General features: G+C 34.1%; 1 protein-coding gene across 1 annotated transcript in view; it reads right to left on the bottom strand.

Annotated features, from left to right (window-relative positions):
* CHM (CHM Rab escort protein) overlaps positions 1 to 20,810 on the bottom strand; it is a 201,503-nt gene that overhangs the window by 20,213 nt on the left and 160,480 nt on the right. The window contains exon 13 of the mRNA XM_081222066.1: positions 2,670 to 2,768. Coding sequence (XP_081078192.1) covers positions 2,670 to 2,768 — 99 coding nt within the window. The remainder of the gene's footprint in view (positions 1 to 2,669; positions 2,769 to 20,810) is intronic.

Here is a 20,810-nt window from a genome sequence, read left to right as displayed (position 1 = left end):
AAAACACCCTCACCAGCCACCTATTTCAAAATGACACCTATAAGGGGAATTCCTGCTTTTAGGCAGTGCTGCTCTTTTGAGATAGGAACTGAATGAGACAGAATGAGATAACGCCACATGCTGTAACCAATGGAGGGAAAAAGAGAAAGAAGATGGTGCAGTGATGATATTACACTGCAGACATTTGAAGATATTGTACTAATGAAATTCTTGCTTCAATTTGTATGGAAAAATCTCAATTTCCTGGGTAAAATAAGAAATCACTTAGGAAAGTTCTACCCATGCTTTGAAGGATATTATGGAATCTGGAAGAATTAATGCACATACGAATGGTGAGCAATCACCTCATTTTCTCACTTGCAGAATCAGGTTTATTAAGCATAAAGTATCTGAAATTTCCTTGGACTGTCAAGTAGGGAAGAGTTTAGAGATCTCTGATGTTCTTAAAGGAGGCTGGGAAGTAGGGCTCTTAGAAGTATTAGTACAACTGCTCCTTAAGACAGAGCATATGTTACGAGCTCCAGCTGATACCTTAAACACGAACAAGTAAGAAAGAGAAGGAATAGAAGGAATACCTTCACAAGGCTATTGGATTCCTCAGATACAAAGGCAAAGAAGTACTGTGTTTGAGAAGAGAACATTATCTTTTAATATGATAAATAAACTTCACTGCAAAGTGACTAGGCTGACTTTCACAAAAGCTCAGGAAGCACAGCACTACACAGAACATATAAGTCGAATAAAAAGAAAATAAGCTTAAATAATGTTATTCCTCTGGCACACATTTTAAAACAAAATATTTATAAAGCTTTAAATCATAAGGTTTCATATCATTGTCAAATAATTAAAACATAATAGTAAAAGCCATCAATCTGTGAAAATAGGGGCTTTTGCTACAGAGAAGAATGTGCTTTAATGTATTAAAAGTCCATATTGCTCATAAAGTTCCTTCTTCCTCATTTAGGCAGGAAAATGAATTGAGTTCTCTTCTCCAGGTGACTTTGCCTCTTTGACCTGCCATGGCCCAGTGCTCACTTTATCTGGTGATTCATTTTCAATAACTCCAACAGTATTTGTTCTGACATTTTAATTAAAATATGACCACTACCTCATCCTGATGATAAAAAGGCCTATGTGTCAGTGAAAACTGGCTTTTCAGTGCCTCAGTGCACCTGAGGACCCCTCTGAGCACATAGTTCTTACTAAAGAATTTCACTCAGGTTCTAAACAATACAGCATTTCAAAATGGGATCACATTAACCATTAAGATTAATGTTTAAAAATCTAAAATGGCTAGAGGATGCTAAGTAATGAATATGTAATTTCCCCATCTTGATTTTTTAAAAAAGAAAATGCATTTAAAAAGTGAAGAGCAATGATATAATATTCAAATTTAGTATATTATTTAGGACCACCACACAATGAAATTACAACCAAAAATTATGAAAAAATTCAGAAATAAAGAAGGAATTCTGAGTTTTTATAAGCAAGGTAACTAAAGCCAAAGATAAAACTATTATTCCATTTTACATTTAGGAATATTATTGTGTACTGTAACTCTGCAATCAAATTTTTAACAATACATTTATATGAGACTTTCCAATGGAAAAAAAAAGTAAATATGAAACAAATTAAATTCCAAAGTGAAGTAAATTTTCAGACTGCAGAATTTGATTCAAGCAGCCCAAAAAGAAATTAATTATAATGATATTAGCTCCTGAGAACGGAGCAGTTTGTTTTCCTATGTAAATGTAAATGCCCCTTTATGCACTATCTTGCAAAGAAAACAAACAAGACACACAGAAGATGCGCTAAAAGGAAATACAATAGGTAGGGGTAAATAAATGGTTGCCTGAACAAACATAACATCCAAAGAAAATGAAGATATATGAATTAATGAACTGGCCAGGATTCAAGTGGACATCCAAATCCTATAATGAAAATCACCGTCACTTCATATAAATGAATAAGATCCATTAGGCCATGTTTTGATCACCTACACATAGAATTCACTATAATTTGCTCCATTCACAGCTACAAGGGCTACCCTATGATGCGGGGAGAAAAGTTAAAAAAAATTCGTGGTTGAAAAGCATCTTTCCACCATGAGTAGGCAGCAAAGTGGCATATATGTTTTGAAAGCTAAATATTTATCACATCACTAGCATGCTATGCATGAAAAGACAATTATTGGTTAGGAAGGATTCCTACGTTTGCCAATTAATAGCTTAACCTTCTCTCAGTTGAACCAAGTTTTTTTTTTTCTTTATAAATGAAGATAACTTTTTCTGATAAAGGAATATATGCTCTTCATACAACATCTATAAAATAAAGAAATTAAAAGGAAAAAAATATACATAATCCCACCAAAATTGAGAGATTTCCTGACAGTCATTTTTCTATGCATATGAGTATGTACACATATAAATGTATTTTTTGCACTTAATTATATACATTGTGTGTGAGATGTAGCTTTTTCACTTATCATTATAAATATTTCCCCATTTTTAGGAAGAGAATGTGCTTAGTCATCCTAGTAAAACATGTAAGCATTGGTGCTGAATACATCACCTTTCAATTCAGGTTGCAGAAACCTTCCTGAGATCTCTAAAGAGGAGTAAAGTGGTCACGTTACCTTTCCATCATGAATCACTGATTATTGTTCTTACCTATCTCCTTTTCGGTATATGGAGTAAACAATTTCTGCACAACTGGTTCTAAATCTTCTCTTGCTGTTTTAGAAGACGTACACGTCAAATGAACCAAATCTGTTTAAAAAAAAATATTTTGAGTTCCTGCTTATCACAAATTTCACTGTGTACTCATATTCAAGGCACTAAGCTGGTGCCATGGGGAATACAGCCAAGCACATCATGGCTCCTGCCTTTAAGAACTTTATAACTTAGGGATGGGGGACATGTAAAAACCATAACAATATGCTATGTGTGTTTAAAAAAATAGTGAAAATATATGTTAACTAATAACCAAGAGGGAGCACACTAAGACTCAAGACTAAGTACCAGTTGATGGTTATGTAAAACCAGCAAGGTAAAAAAGCTTAGGAAACCATTTATTCATAGAAAGAGCTTAAGCCATCCTTATAATATTCCCAATGAGAGTGGAAAAGGATTGCTAAGCAAAATATTGTATAAAAAGACTGAAAGTGGACTGTTTTTTTTTACCTAGAGAACACACACTATTCTTCAGACAGAAAAAAAACATTTATACAAGCTTTACTGATAAGTTAAAAACAAATCATCTATTCATTATAGCGTTCTCTAAGGAAGTTTTTTGGGGAACATTGTTAGCTTAGTTGAATCATACATATACTTAAAAGTCCATAATATGGCACAAGTCAAAACTAGTGTAATATTTTCAGGATTTCCAAATCACTTTGTTTTGCATTTACAGGTTCATGGGGCCTAGACCTCAGAGAATGTTTGGGTTAGAGAATATCATGTACAAAAAAGGTCCTTCAGAAGTGAAATACTGTAGCCTAAGACACTTAGAATTCCTAAAGGCCTACATACAAAGGGCAAAGGAAGGACAAAAGGTTCTACATACTGAAAGGAAGAACTAAGGGGATCCCTAAATGGGAGTATTTCTTGTGGTTTTGGAAAGGGTTTAGGGCAGAACAGAATTATGGCAGAAAGAATATATATTAGAGAAAAGTAAAACAACTGAGACATTCCTACTCCTAAAACACCAGTAGAGAAGTACACACACTTCTTTTCTAAAAGTTTACTTTAGGCTAGTAGACTTTTTTAAACCCCAGGAACATGGTTCAAAGTTTATCATGGAAGCGCAATATCAGAATAGAATTCTCCTTATTAAAATTAATTCCCCATTCTATTCTAAAATATATCTAAGCATAAAGAGACTCAATAACCATGTGAGCTAAAATCAAATTTTGTAGTATTTTTTTCCAGGTGCACCAAAGAAAGTGAGATTCTAAGAAAGTTCCTGTGTTATGTATGGGCTAATAAAATATCTACCTTATTTAAGCAATGTTTTTATATGAATATAACAATGATTCCCATTGGTTCTGGGATATTGAAGGATATACAGTATTTCAAAAGTATATTCAAAATAATAACCTTTACAACAAAATTATTCCTAATGAACTTAAAATTTTCAAATGCAATATAACTTTGGTAGGGAGGGAGTTTAAAGTCCCTAGATAAATGCTGAATTAAACAGAGTATATAACTATAAAGGCAGAAATATCTGATGTAACACTTGAGAGAAACTGTCCTATCTCTCTTATCCCACAGTCTCACAAAATACCAACATTCACGTCAAAGTTCTCAATTTTCCAGTTCTTTCCTATTCAACTAATATACACTAGGGGGAAAAGCAGATGAACATGAATATAAATAAAAAAGCATATTTTGAAAAATATCTTAATGGTAAACTACTAGTTCTATGAATCAGGATATATAAAAGAAATACACCAGAGTAACTATATCCTTATGTTTCCTAACAGTGTAACAGAGTTCAGTTCATGGAATGCTAGCAAAAATTTCTAGTAATAAAGTCAGATTATCATCTTGTCCTTAATAACTTTTATTACAATTCTTAGAAGGAAAAATTAAAGACATCTATACCTTGAATTCTAATACCTTGATTCTGCTTAGATGCTACATTATTAATTCATTTACAAATTTAAGGTATGAACAATTTTTTCTCCCTGCTTATTACCTGCTTTTCCTGTTATCTATGTCACTTCCTTGTATAGGTTACTCTGAATTTATTGCTTCTTTTCAAATCAGAGGTTGATTGTATTTTTTTAAAATTCAGATTATTTTCAGAATTGGTTTATTAATCTTCATACATCTCGTAAGTCTTCAGCAAGGGCAAGTTTTAGAGTCAGTTTTCCTCTTTGTCGAATATAACTTTCACTTTTCAATAGGTGTTTAATAAACATTTGTGGCTAAAGACAATTCACTTCCCTGCCATGAGCAGACATTAAGTACTCACAGTCTTAGGAAGACATACATGTGCATACAAATATATGTATGCATACACATGCATATGGAAAATTTTACTAGCTACTTATATGAAGTGTGGAAAAATTATCTGACTGACCAGGGTAGAAGTAAGGAAAGCATAAGTGGATAATCCTCAAATTACTTAAATCTGCCTGAGAAATGTTCATAGACGCTTTAAGATATAGCTTTAAAATTCTCAAAAGAATTTAAAAGATTATCTAGAATTTACTGTATGGTGAACGTGCATGTGTCAGACACTACCCTAAGCATGTCAGAAGTATTACTTCATTTTACCTGTGCAACAGCCAACTATTATCTTCATTTTACAGGTGTGAAAACAGAGGAACAGTGGAGTTAAGCAGATTTCCCAAAGTTATGCAATTACTAATAGGAAAAGCTGGGGCTCAGAGTTGGAATTCAAGCCCATGTGGTCTGCCTCTAGAGTGCCTGCTCTTAGTCACTGAACAGTGTTGTGTAACTGTAATAATCTCCTGTAGAAGGTGCAGCTAGTCACTTAAGGCAGCAACATTCAAACTGGGAGGTGTATAAAGATACAAGAGGACTTTCCACAAGGTAAATAACTCTAAGGGAGTCACTGTCCAGATGCTCAACCTCACCTCCTGTGATTTTATTACACAATGCATTTCAAGAAATTTACTTTGTGTTTAATAATCCTTTATCAAAACTGTAATATATTTAGGATAGTTTGATTAATTTTGCACAAATATAATTGGATTAATTACTGAATCCAGAAGACATTTTTTAAAGCTTACTGTCTTCAGAAATTTAAAAAAAAATCTATTTCTATTTATTATTTGAAGTGGGTGATAGTGGGTATCAAATATCTCTGACACTTAAATTCCATTGAATACATTTAAAGGGGTGATGTTACCATTTTACCATTACATACCAACATTTATACTGTTAGAAACTACACTTTTGGTGATTATTTGAATCTTATGAAGAAAAACAGTATATGTCAAATTATACGTTTGAGGGGTACATGAGTAAAAAGGTTTCAGTACCTTAAGGTGTTAACGTAATTGCAAAACCATACCTATAGAACATGTTGTCATATTTCTACCAAAATTTAACTCTGTGTAAAATGCTCCTTTCTATTCTGTGACCTTAACTCCTCTCCACGAAACTAACTTGCTCAGTAAATGCTAAAAATGACCTCAAATTAGATCACATGGGGCAACTGCTTTCCTAAAAGCATCACATTCATTAGTGCCAATTAACAACTATAACTAAGATTGTAGAAGATGCAATAGAACTGGAAACATGAGCCACTGGCATCATGTGAGATTATAACTGACTCAAAAAATGGTTTAAACCTTGACTCTACCTTTTATAAAGTATGCTCCTTTTACTTCATTTAGCAACTGCTTAAAGGCTTAACGGGCTAAAAGATGACAAAATGTGTTCTCTATCACAATTCTTCTCTTGGCAATATATTTAGCTTTGTATCGGCATTAAAGAAACTGCAAAATATCCTATTCAAATTTATAAGCTTTTGCACAGCAAAAGCTGTGCAAAACAAAGTGAAAAGACAATCTATGGAATGGGAGAAAATATTTGCAAGTGATGTGACCAATAAGGGCTTAATTTCCAAAACATACAAAAAGTTATACAGTCCAATATCAAGAAACAAACAACCCAATGAAAAAATGGGCAGACCTAAATAGACATTTCTCCAAAGAAGACATACATATGGCCAAAAGGCACATGACAAAATGCATAACATCATTAATTATTAGAGAAATGTGGGAGCACCTCAACATATAAGCCAAATGCTAACAGCCATAAAAGGGATAATCGACAGTAACACAATAATAGTGGGGGGACTTTAACAACCCACTTACACCAATGGACAGATCATCCAGACAGAATATCAATAAGGAAACACAGGCCTTAAATGGCACATTAGACCAGATGGATTTAGTTGATATATATAGAGCATTCCATCTGAAAGCAGCAGAATACACTTTTTTCTCAAGTGCACATGGAACAGTCTCCAGGAAGATCACATATTGGGCCACAAATCAAGCCTCAGTAAATTTAAGAAAACTGAAATCATGCCAAGCATCTTTTCTGACCACAACACTATGAGATTAGAAATAAACTACAGGAAAAAAAAAACTGTAAAAACACAAACACGTGGAGACTAAACAATATGTTACTAACCAACCAATGGTTCGCCGAAGAAATCAAAGAGGAAATCAAAAAATACCTAGAAACAAATGACAACAAAAACATGATGATCCAAAACCTATGGGATGAAACAAAAGGAATTCTAAGAGGCAAGTTTACAGAAATACAATCTTACCTCAGGAAACAAGAAAAATCTCAAATAAGCACCTAAACTTACACCTTAAGCAACCAGAGAAAGAATAACAAACAAAACCCAAAGTTAGTAGAAGGAAAGCAATCATAAAGATCAGAGCAGAAATAAATGAAATAGAAACAAAGAAAACAACAGAAAAGATCAATGAAACTAAAAGCTGGTTCTTTGAGAAGAGAAAATTGATAAACCTTTAGCCAGACTCATCAAAAAAATAAATAAACAAACAGGAGCTGACTCAAATCAATAAAATTAGAAATGAAAAAGGTGGAGTTACAATTGACACCACAGAAATAAGAAAGATCATAAGAGACTACCACAAGCAACTATATGCCAATAATATGGACAACCTAGAAGAAATGGACAGATTCTTAGAAAGGTACAATGTTCCAAGACTGAACCAGGAAGAAACAAAATATGAACAGACCAACCACAAGTACTGAATTTAAAAACTTCCAACAGAGTCCAGGATCAGACGGCTTCACAGGGGAATTCCATCAAACATTTAGAGAAGAGTTAACACCTATTCTTCTCAAACTCTTCCAAAAAATTGCAGAGGAAGGAACACTCTCAAGCTCATTCTATGAGGCCACCATCACCCTGATACCAAAACCAGACAAAGACACCATAAAAAAGGAAAACCACAGGCCAAAATCACTGATGAACATAGATGCAAAAATCCTCAACAAAATACTAGAAAACAGAATCCAACAGCACATTAAAAGGATCATACACCATGATCAAGTGGGGTTTATCCCAGGGATGCAAGGATTCTACAATATATGCAAACCAATCAATGTGATATACCACATTAACAAACTGAAGAATAAAAACCATATGATCATCTTAATAGATGAAGAAAAAACTTTTGACAAAATTCAACACTGACTTATGATAAAAAACTCTCCAGAAAGTGGGCAAAGAGGGAAATTACCTCAACCTAACAGAGGCCATATATGACAAACCCACAGCTAACATCATACTCAATGGTAAAAAGCTGAAAGCATTTCCTCTAAGATCAGGAACAAGACAAGGATGTCCTCTCTTGCCACTTTTTTTCAACATAGTTTTGGAAGTCCTGGCCACGACAATCAGAGAAGAAAAAGAAGTAAAAGGAATCCAAATTGGAAAAGAAGTAAAACTGTCACTGTGTGCAGATGACATGATCCTATACAGAGAAAATCCTAAAGATGCTACCAGAAAACTCCTAGAGCTCATCAATGAATTTGTTAAAGTTGCAAGATACAGAAATCTCTTGCTATACACTAATAATGAAGGATCAGAAAGAGAGATTAAGGAAACAATCCCATTTACCATCACATCAAAAATAATAAAATATCTAGGAATAAACCTACCTAAGGAGGCAAAAAACTTATCCTCAGAAAACTATAAGATACTAATGAAAGAAATAAAAGATGACACAAGCAGATGGAGAGATATACCATGTTCTTGGACTGGAAGAATCAATACTGTGAAAATGACTATACTACTCAAAGGAATCTACAGATTCAATGCAATCCCTATCAAATTATTGATGGCATTTTTTACAGAACTAGAACAAAAAAATTCAAACTTTGTATGGAAACACAGAAGACCGCAAATAGCCAAAGCAATCTTGAGAAAAAAAAATGGAGCTGGAGGAATCAGGCTTCCTGACTTCAGACTATTCTACAAAGCTACAGTAATCAAGACAGTATGGTACTGGCACAAAAACAGAAATATAGGAACAGGATACAACCTCCAGAAATAAATCCATGCACCTATGTTCAATTAATCTATGACAAAGGAGGCAAGAATATACAATGGAGGAAAAACAGTCTCTTCAATAAGTGGTGCTGTGTACACAGGACAGCTACATGTAAAAGAATGAAATTAGAACATTCTCTATCACTATACACAAAAATAAACTCAGTATGGATTAAAGACCTAAATGTAAGGCCGGATACTATAAAATTCATAGAGGAAAACCTAGGGAGAACACTCTTTGATATAAATCACAGCAATATCTTTTTGGATCCACCTCTTAGTGTAATGGAAATAAAAACAAAAATAAACAAATGGGACCTAATGAAATTTAAAAGCTTTTACACAGCAAAGGAAACCATAAACAAAACGAATTGACAACCCACAGAATGGGAGAAAATATTTGCAAACAAAGCAACCAACAAGGGATTAAACTCCAAAATATACAAACAGCTCATGCAGCTCAATAACAAAAACAACAACAAAAACTGATCAAAAAATGGGTGGAAGATCTAAATAGACATTCCTCCAAAGAAGACATACAGATGACCAAGAAGCACATGAAAAGATGCTCAACATCACTAATTATTAGATAAATGCAAATCAAAACTACAATGAGTTATCACCTCACACTAGTCAGAATGGCCATCATCAAAAAATCCACAAACAATAAATGCTGCAGTGGGTGTGGAGAAAAGGGTACCCTTCTACACTGTTGGCAGGAATGTAAATTGGTACAGCCACTATGGAGAACAGTAAGGAGGTTCCTTAAAAAACTAAAAATGGAGCTACCATATGATCCAGCAATCTCACTCCTGGGCATATACCCGAAGAAAACTGTAATTTGAAAGGATACATGCACCCCAATGTTCATTGCAGCACTATTTACAATAGCCAGGTCATGGAAGCAACCTAAATGTCCATCAACAGAGGAATGGATAAAGAAGATGTGGTATATATACACAATGGAATATTACTCAGCTATAAAAAAGAGCAAAATAATGCCAGTTGCAACAACATGGATGGACCTAGAAATTGTCATAATGAGTGAAGTAAGTCAGACAGAGAAAGACAAATATCATATGATATAACTTATATGTGGAATCTAAAATAAATGGTACAAATGAACTTATTTATAGAACTGAAATAGAGTCACAGATGTAGAAAACAATCTTATGGTTACTGGGGGGAAAGGGAGGGAGGGATAAACTGGGAGATTGGGATTGACATATACACACTACTATATATAAAATACATAATTAGTAAGGACCTACGGTATAGCACAGGGAACTTTACTCAATACTCTGTAATGGCCTACTGGGAAAAGAATCTAAAAAAAGAGTGGATACATGTATATTTAGAACTGATTCACTTTGCTGTACAGGAGAAAGTAACCCAACATTGTAAATCCACTATACTCCAAAAAAAATTAGAGAAATGGAAATCAAAACTACAATGAGGTACCACCTCGCACCAGTCAGAATGACCATCATCAAAAAGTCTACAAATAATAAATGCTGGAGAGGGTGTGGAGAAAAGGGAACCCTCCTACACTGTTGGGAATATAAATTGGTACAACCACTATGGAGAACAGTATGGAGGTTACTTAAAAAACTAAAAATAGAACTACCATATGATCCAGCAATCCCACTCCTGGGCATATATCTGGAGAGAACTCTAATTTGAAAAGATACATGCACCCCAGTGTTCACAGCAGCACTATTTATAATAGCCAAGACATGGAAGCAACCTAATTTTCCATCAACAGATGAATGGATAAAGAAGATGTGGTATACATATACAATGGAATATTACTCAGCCATGAAAAAAGAATGAAATAATGCCATTTGCAGCAACATGGATGGACTTGGAGGTGATCATACTAAGTAAGTCAGAAAGAGAAAGACAAATACTATATGATATCACATATATGTGGAATCTAAAAATGACACAAATGAATTTATTTACAAAACAGAAACAGACTCACAGACATGGAAAACAAACATAGTTATCAGAGGGGAAAGGTGGGGGGAGGGATAAATCAGGAGCTTGGAATCAACAGACAGACACTACTAAATATAAAACAGATAAACAACAAGGCCCTACTTTATAGCACAGGGAACTATATTCAATATTTTGTAATAAACTATAATGGAAAAAAATCTGAGAAAGAAGAGATATGTATATATATATGTGTGTATGTATATGTATGTTTATACATACACACACATATACATATATATAACTGCATCACTTTGCTGCACACCAGGAACCAACACAACATTGTAAACCAACTATATTTCAATTTAAGGAAAAAAGAAACTACAAAAGAAGTTTTAATTCATAGACCATAGCATAAGGGTAATAACTGAAAAACTTTGGTGAATGGAGTGCCAGTCACAATCAGCACCACTGAAACAAGAGCATCTGAAACTCAGAAGTCAGACATCACTCAACACAAACCAGAAATAACACACTTTCAGTTCTCTAAAACTGGGTTTGGAACACCCATTTCTCACATAAATGACTGCCTTCTTACAAGTTGTTGTTTTGAAACACATGGGAAGTGGAACTTCTACTCAGAATTTGAACAATAATGTACACATTTAAAAGTGACAAAAGTGAGAAGTCTAATGTGCAGTAGCAGGGTGAGACAGTAGAGGATGGCTATGCAGGTCTGGTATTACTTTGGTCTTTGTATCAATTTGGCCAAATCAGTTTATCTCTCTGGCCTCTGTTCTCATGATTAAATGGAAGGAGTGGAATCAGTTCCATTTACAAGACTTCTTCTAGTTCTAAAGTTTTATGAATCTAACTTCATACTCATCAGCCATAATTCTTTCAATGATGACAGATGTTAACCCAAAAATTGATGACATTACAAATGTGAATGTAAAACCTAAATGAATGCTTGCTGAAAAAAATAGGAACTCTATTTCTCAAGCTTCTGAGACTATCACACACAGCAGTCATACAAGTAAGCAAAATTGTCCCAAATGCATTTAAAGAAACTTTACGTATGGGCTAGTCAACAAGTGCATTTTGTTGGGCAACCTAACTAGGACTAAATAATTTATGAACATAGGGATCGATGTGGCTCATAACTTGTCTTTCATATAGGCATAAAGGCCAAATGTCATTTATGTAATATAGTCCAAGTAAGAATATGACTGTGTCAGTAAGACAGAAAAAGTCAGAAACACATTTTCTTTATGATACCAAGTGAGCAACTGAGTTTGATGACATATGGCACACAGTTTGGTTTCTGAATCTAACCATGAAAAACTCCAGAGTAACTCGAGTCAGTTTGCACTTTCTCAATAGAATTTAATGGAAAAAACAAAACAAAACAAAAAACAAACCCTTGAATGTCAACTTAAGATCACTAGGAAAAATCAGTTTATTTGCAAGATCAAATCCGTGCTTCATGACGATACTAATAAAAGAGAAAAGAAAAAAGGCACCAATGATTGTGTTAAATCATTATCTAAACTCATTTTTATAAAAGGTATATAACATTTTCTTTAAAGAATCATAAAAGCAGAAAAGATTATATAAACCAGTACCTACATAAAATTCTTGATTTATGATCAATTCTTGATCCATTTATATATATACTTATGTGTATATATATATATACATATGTGTATATATTCATGCTATGTATTTGTAAATATATATTCACACTATGTATTCATAAATATATAACCATATCACAGATAAATAACATCCTGTAACATCAAATCCCAGAATAAAGCAGCTGTTACTGACGGACCATGTACACAAAAATAGAGATTTCAAGCTGCTTAGAATACGAAAAAGTACTGTAAAAAAGTGAAACTGAATGTCAAATGGAAGGGCTACAGAGATGATGTTTTGCTCATTTACAAATTATTTTAAAAGAAAATAAATTCCATATTAGATTCATTTAGAATATAAAAAAGGATGAGTTGAAAATAAAGATGTAAGGTATGCTTTGAAAGATGCACTGTGTGTGTAAAAAATATAACTTGTTTACCTTTGGAAAACATAATAAATAAATTTCAAATATTTAAAAATCTTAAAACTTGAATCAAATTACCTGAAGGGAGGGGAAGTTAAATTGATTTATAGATTAAAAAAATGTAACATTACTACCTTAAAAAGATAAAATAACTAGGCTAACCTAGGGTTGCTTAGAAAACCCCTACATTAATGGATAACAATGATTTGCTATCAGTGTATCAAATACACTTAACCAATACTGACCTCTGTTTATATTGCAATTACAGTAAGACCTCATTTATTCAGAAGTATTTCATCCACAATCAAGAACCAGGAAGTGTGCCCAACCCCCCTGAAGAAAGGCTTCAGCACCTAAGGTAGATGTTAAAATACCCATAGAGTAACACAACCACTTTCTCAGGACTTGGTTATGTTAATATTACATCAATTTCAACAAGCTTGGCTATCTTGTTTTCTGGCCCTCTGCAGATTCCAAGTAGCAAATAAGGGGGAAGAGCAGTGTGTGGAAAGAGCGGCCAGAAAGAACATCCTGACAGTTGCATGAAAACAGATGGAGGAAGACATAAAATGTAGATGCAAGAAATGATAAAAGCATGACAGTCTAGGGTCATTTAGCATAGGAACAAATAGACTTAAACACCTCAATAGGCCTCAAGGGCATCACTGGATTACAATGAAATATAATAAATAATGTTCACAATATCCCTAAATTATAAGAAAAAGGTTAACTATATATAAAATAAGTAACTAGTAAGGACCTACTGTATAGCACAGGGAACTCTACTCAATACTCTGTAATGGCCTATATAGGAAAAGAATCTAGAAAAGAATGTATATATGTATATGCATAAGTGATTCACTTTGCTGTGCACCTGAAAGTAACACAACATTGTAAATCAACTATACTCCAATAAAAATTAAATAAAAAAGAGTTAGGGACCAGAAAACAAAACAAACAAAAAAAGGTTAAATTATGTTTCATATATTCAGTATACTATGGCAAAGGAAATGTGTGAAACATGCTAGGAAGGTAATTATTAAAAAACTTCAATCCTAATAAATTTCAATCCTGAAAGGATACATTTCAGCTATCTGAAGAATGCATTTGAGGAGACTACAGCACCCTAGGGGATGCTAAAAAAATGATGCATTACTGACCGGTATTTACAAGCTAATTGATATTTCTAACTGGCTTTCAAACTACTCCTATCTAACCTCAATTCCATTGTAATGAAAACTCATTTAACAAGTCACCTAAAATATTTTCATTTTGAACAAACGGTATTTCCAGGTTCCTTAGAAGGCATCTCTGCCAGGCATTTCTGGTCTGTATGCAGATCAGACGTCTGCTTTTGGAGCAGGAAATTATTCTGAAATAAACACGGATAATCATTGGCTCAGTTCACCAACACACGTGTCCAAGAGTATTCATCCATGATTTTGGAACACACCTCTATGGTTCCTACGATCTTTCTAACTCTGGTGATCAATTTTTTTTTTTTTTTTTTTTTGTGGTACGTGGGCCTCTCACTGCTGTGGCCTTTCCCGTTTCGGAGCACAGGCCCCGGACGCACAGGCTCAGCGGCCATGGCTCATGGGCCCAGCTGCTCCGCGGCATGTGGGATCTTCCCGGACCGGGGCATGAACCCGCTTCCCCTGTATCGGCAGGCGGACTCTCAACCACTGTGCCACCAGGGAAGCCCTCTGGTGATCAATTTTTAAGTAAAAACTAATATGTACTGAGCACTTTTTTTTTTCTTGTTCGCGGGCCTCTCACTGTTGTGGCCTCTCCCGCTGCGGAGCACAGGCTTCGGACGTGCAGGCTCAGCGGCCATGGCTCACAGGCTCAGCCGCTGCACGGCATGCAGGATCCTCCCAGACCTGGGCACCAACCCACGTCTCCCGCATCAGCAGGTGGACTCTCAACCACTGCACCACCAGGGAAGCCCTGTACTGAGCACTTTTAAGTGTTATACACTGTTCACATGAATTTGATCCTGATAACAATCCTGAGGTAGGTACTATCATCATCCCTATTTTATAGATAAGGAAGGTGAGGCACAGAGAGATTAAGTAATTTGCCTAAGGTCAATCCAACTAGTATGTAAAAGAGCTGGGATTTGAACCCAGACTGTTCTCAACTACCATACAATACTGTATCGTTAGAATGCATCTTTCTTGTTAACTGAACTATACACTATCCCCATACTACCTGAATGTAAACTTCAATTGTACACTTACGGTCTTATAAATTCTAAATCAAGCCAAATATAAGCCAGGAAAATTTCTTAAATTAAGAAGACTAAAAGGTGAAAGTGAATTTAAGGCATTTTAATGTTTTAAGTACATTCTTGGCTACATACTTAAAGACTATGGTGTGGTGCAGTATTGACATAGCATTAGATGAAGAATTAAAAAGTCTAAAGCATGTGATTTGTAAAAAGAAAAAATAAAATTGTTTACAAATTGAAAATATTGAGAGAATTATATGTTCTAGCTTATTACACAATGCCTAAAACATTAATATAAGATTGTCTTCAACAAAGACTACAAAGTGAATTTTATGTCTGCTTCACTGAATGCAACACAGCAATTGAAAAATATTTAATATAAAGTATCAGAGTATTGGTCAACCCTGAATTATACTGTAAAAGGTCACAAAATTCTACCCTGTTCTCAATGGGAAGAAAGTAAAAGCTGGTGCTGATTCAAGAATGAGCAAGTTTGAGCAGTAGATACTCAACAGAGGTGAAGATAAACTGAGTACCAGAATTAGTCAACGAGTACTTAGTATGTGCTCAGAAAGAATAACATAAAACCTTCATTAACTAAAAGCAGAGTACCTGTGACAAATTTAAATTCCCTTGTTTTTTCATATTTATTTAAGTGGAGGAAAAAACACCTTTGAAATCAATAACATCATTAAAAGGAAATAAATCATTAGATATAGATTGCTGTGGCTAATGAAGAATGGACTATACTAGAGTTAGGCTTCAATAAAACCCAGTATTTAAAGTAAAAAAATGACTTAAGGACCTACTGTATAGCACAGGGAGCTATATTCAATATCTTGTAATAACCTATAATAGAAAAGAATCTGAAAAAGAATACATATATAACTGGATCACTTTGCTGAACATCTGAAACACTGTAAATCAACTATACTTCAATTAAAAAACACAAATTTTTACTAAACAATTCCTATTTTTTGTCTAGAAGCCATAATTTTGTCATATGTCTTTCAAACAAGCTAATTTGCTCATGAATAATGTATCTTTAAAATGCATTTCACTGTTAAACAACTGGACTATAAATCACCAAACTTCACATCATTTACTTTCTATACATTTCATTTTATTAATTTTGAGGAATGAATTCAAGTCACAAAGCCTCAATGGTATATATTCTGATTATGTTTGATTTACTCAGGTACAACCGCATTAGTTACAGTGGTTGCCAACATTTGTCTTCAAGTGATTCTTTCAAGAGGAAGAACGATGAGTTTAGATTATGATTTCAACATTATAGCCTCAATTTTTAGAACAAGTGAAGGCTTTTGGTTCCACTCAGCTGGAAATACTGATTATTACGTGCCTATCATTTATAAAATGGGGCCAAAGTCTAGATGTATTTGTCTACTTAAGTAACAGTTTTAAGGGAAAATAAGCCACAGTAAAACTCACTTAATGACTAAAAAATATCAAATTTACACAACATTTAGAATTTATTCTAATACTATTTTATTTTTTGATTTCTACAAAATGATGAGCACATGGATGATCATTAACAGCTCAACATCGTAATTAATATAAATATGAGAAAACCACAACATAGCAAACCTAGATATATAAAAACAAGAACATTCAGACAGAATAGTAAAAAGTCTTCTCTCAAGAATCCTAATTGTGATAAATTCTTCTGAAGATACTTTTTTCCAAGTATGAATAATGTCAAATTCCATAGAACTCCTCCCTCAAAAGGTGGGTTCTTACACCATAAATATTCAGCACTTTCACTTCTTGGTGCTTGACCTGGGAAATAATGAAAATTTTCTGTGAAGAAACAATTATATAAATTTTAAAAACCTGTTCTACTGGGTTCAGGATATGCTTTATTCAAAAGGTTCAGGAAAAAAGACAAAACTCTTAAAAGAGATTTAGAAGTAAAAGTAGAGAGAAGAGAATGACTATGTAACACTATAAGCTAAGAAATTTGTCTATAACCAGGGAGCTTCAAAAGGAAAATAAAATGAGCTGGGACTTTTTAAATACATGCATGTTATTATAGGAAGAAAGCATACAAGATTTAAAAATGAACATGAACTTCTTTTTTTTCTCTGGAACAAGGCAACCTATAAATAATAAATTCGAACTTATCTTTCAGTCAACCTTCCTGGTATAAGCTGCCTTACTATTGAGACTGAAAAAACAAAACCAGTCCATTTGTCTATACTGCTGGTTTTATATTTATAAATTGATTAAGCTATAGCAAGTATTGTAAGATAATTTAATCACAGAAAAAAGAAGTGAGAAAGTTGGAGAAAGCTTTAAAAGAAAAAGGATCTTAGCTATTTTGCTTAAAATACTGTCACATACATTATTAAAAACGTATACAGGACAGGTGGCTTTTTGCACACACATGCAAAATCTGACCATTGAGGGTGTTCGATTTGTATGGGATCTTTCTAAATTCTTTAGACTAACTCCCACCTCCAACTTCTAATGAAGAAATCAAGACACAAGAAAATAAGAAATTTGTTCAAGTTTAAATAACTAATTGGAAGTAGTAATTCTGTAGACTCTTGGGCCAATATTCTCTCCACTATACCAGTATGCTCCTTAAATTTCCTATAAAGTCAAGCTGGAAATTGATTCCCACAACATTAGGACAAGAACTAAAAACAAATTATTAAAATAATTTTTCATTTCAATTTCATGACATATTAAGACAGAGTGCCTTAAAATCCTTTGTTTTTCATTTGCTAGTGGGTAAAAAAATTCTAAGAAACTTTAGTTTTTTAGCTTTAAAGTTAGAAAATGTCACTTTAGAAACAAGACTTTGCAGGTAGCTTTTTTTTTTTTTACTCAAAGTACTAAGCATAATGTACATATTGGGTTGACCAAAAGGTTCATTTGGTTTTTTCCATAAGATGGCTCTAGTAGCACTTAGTTGTCTTTAACTTCATTCCAAACAGTTTTCTTAGATTTTATGTGAGAGCTGTCATATCAGTGTGCATTTATGAAAGACTTATCAAAATTGGAGAACTTTTGTGTAGCAATTTTAATATTGAACATGGAAGAAAAAAGCAATTTTTGGCATATTATGCTTTATTATTTCAAGAAAGGTAAAAATGCAACTGAAATGCACAAAAAGATTTGTGCAGTGTATGGAGAAGGTGCTGTGACTGATCCAAACATGTCAAAAGTGGTTTGCGAAGTTTTGTGCTGGAGATTTCTCGCTGGAAGATGCTCCACGGTCAGGTAGATCAGTTGAAGTTGATAGTGATCAAATCGAGACATTAATTGAGAACAATAAACGTTATACCATGTGAGAGATAGCCGACATACTCAAAATATCCAAATCAAGTGTTGAAAATCATTTGCATCAGCTTGGTTATGTTAATCGCTTTGATGTTTGGGTTCCACAAGTTAAGGGAAAAAAAACCTTCTTGACCGTATTTCCGCATGCGATTCTCTACTGAAACGTTCCGTTTTTAAAACAAATTGTGACAGACGATGAAAAATGGATACTGTACTATAATGTGGAAGGAAAGAGATTGTGGGGCAAGCTAAATGAACCACCACCAACCACACCAGAGGCCGGTCTTCATCCAAGGAAGGTGATGTTGTGTATATGGTGGGATTGGGAGTCCTCTATTATGAGCTCCTTCCAGAAAACCAAATGATTAATTCCAACAAGTACTGTTCCTCATTAGACCAACTGAAAGCAGCACTCGACACAAAGCATCTGGAAATAGTAAATAGAAAATGCATAATCTTCCATCAGGATACCACAAGACCACATTTTTTTTGATGATCAGGCAAAAACTGTTACAGCTTGGCTGGGAAGTTCTGATTCATCTGCTGTATTCACCAGACGTTGCACCTTAGGATTCCATTTATTTCGGTCTTCACAAAATTCTCTTAATGGAAAAAGTGTCAATTCCCCAGAAGACTGTAGAAGGCATCTGGAAGAGTTCTTTGCTCAAAAAAGATAAAAAGTTTTGGGGAGATGGAATTATGAAGTTGCCTGAAAAATGGCAGAAGGTAGTGGAACAAAAGGGTGAATACATTGTTCAATAAAGCTCTTGGTGAAAATGAAAAATGTGTCTTATTTTTACTTAAAAACCAAAGGCACTTTTTGGCCAACCCAATACTTATGTTCTAGAAATAGAAATGGCAAGCCATGGTTCTGTTCCTCATATTGGATAAGAAATGTAAAGCTAATTATGCTATAACTACTCTGAGAAACAGTATAGTATGGTGGTTAAAAGTGTAAGCCCTAGAGTCAGACTGTCCGGGTTCAAATTCTGCTTCTCCCTCTTACTAAATCTGTGACCTTGGGTGAATCATTTACCTTTTCTGTGTCTCAGTTTCCTCGTCTGAATAATAGAAAAGACAATGGCACCTATCTCAGATTTGTTGTGAGGGATAAATTAAGTTAATCCATGTGAAGTACTTAGAACAGCGCCTGCATATATTAAGTACTTGATAAATGCTAATTATCATTATTATTAAATTGTAGTAAATGTTAACTTAGAAAGAAGTTCGAGTTCTACATAAATAGAGGAGCAAAAGCCTAAGTACATGAATGAGGCAGGCGAAGGTGATAATATTTGAACTAAGATTTGAAGGATGAACAGGCATTTAACTGGTCCGCAAGGCCAACCCTTACGAAGCTTATGATAGTCTCTGTGTGAAATGCAGGGGTGAGTAGACAAAAGTTTGCCTCACCACAAATTGCTTTAACAGATACTGTCAAAGAATACACTTCATCCAAAGGTGGGGATCTCCTATATTTGGAAAGTGCAGAGATGTCCTACCACCATTTCTTACCACATAACATTTAACCCTGGAGAACTTAATAATATGAGGGAAGTTCCTTGACCTCTATAGTGATGCCATTAATAAATATAACTCTATTACATGAGAAAGCTACTAAGAGAAATACATGTGAAATGCATTTTAGTGTTTCCCCCAAAGAATATACTGGAAATTTAACGATGTCAAAATTCCAAGGAAATGTCCCAGCGATGTTTAAAATAACTAAGATATTGCTTTTTTTTTAAAAAAATGTGAAGATCACAGTACCACTTCATGCTACATATGACTACAGAACACAAAGATACATGCTTTGTTCTTCTCAATCATTAGAAAGACTTTCCTCAATGAGCTGACCTGAAGAAGAGGTTTGGGGATGAGAAAGTATACACACACAAAAATAAATGAAATAAGCAGGAACAGAATCCAAATGACAAAGAAGGAAGGAGCCACATGGGAAAGGGCTAACTTAAGATGGATCACTGATTAGTATGTTGTGAGGCAATTTGGAAAAGTGGTTTAAAATTTCAGGAAATTATGTATCAAAGTAGGAAGGTTTGTAATGAAGCATAAAGAAAAATGCTCAAATTTAATGACCACTTGAAACATTTTTATATTGTAGCAGCCTGGAAATAAACACCCCAAACTGTGGATTCAATTGTACATAATCAAAATTATAACAAACAT

This window comes from Mesoplodon bidens (assembly GCF_964165515.1).
Source record: "Mesoplodon bidens genome assembly, chromosome: X".
NCBI classification, from domain to species: domain Eukaryota; kingdom Metazoa; phylum Chordata; class Mammalia; order Artiodactyla; family Ziphiidae; genus Mesoplodon; species Mesoplodon bidens.
This window is presented reverse-complemented; position numbering and strand designations above follow the sequence as displayed.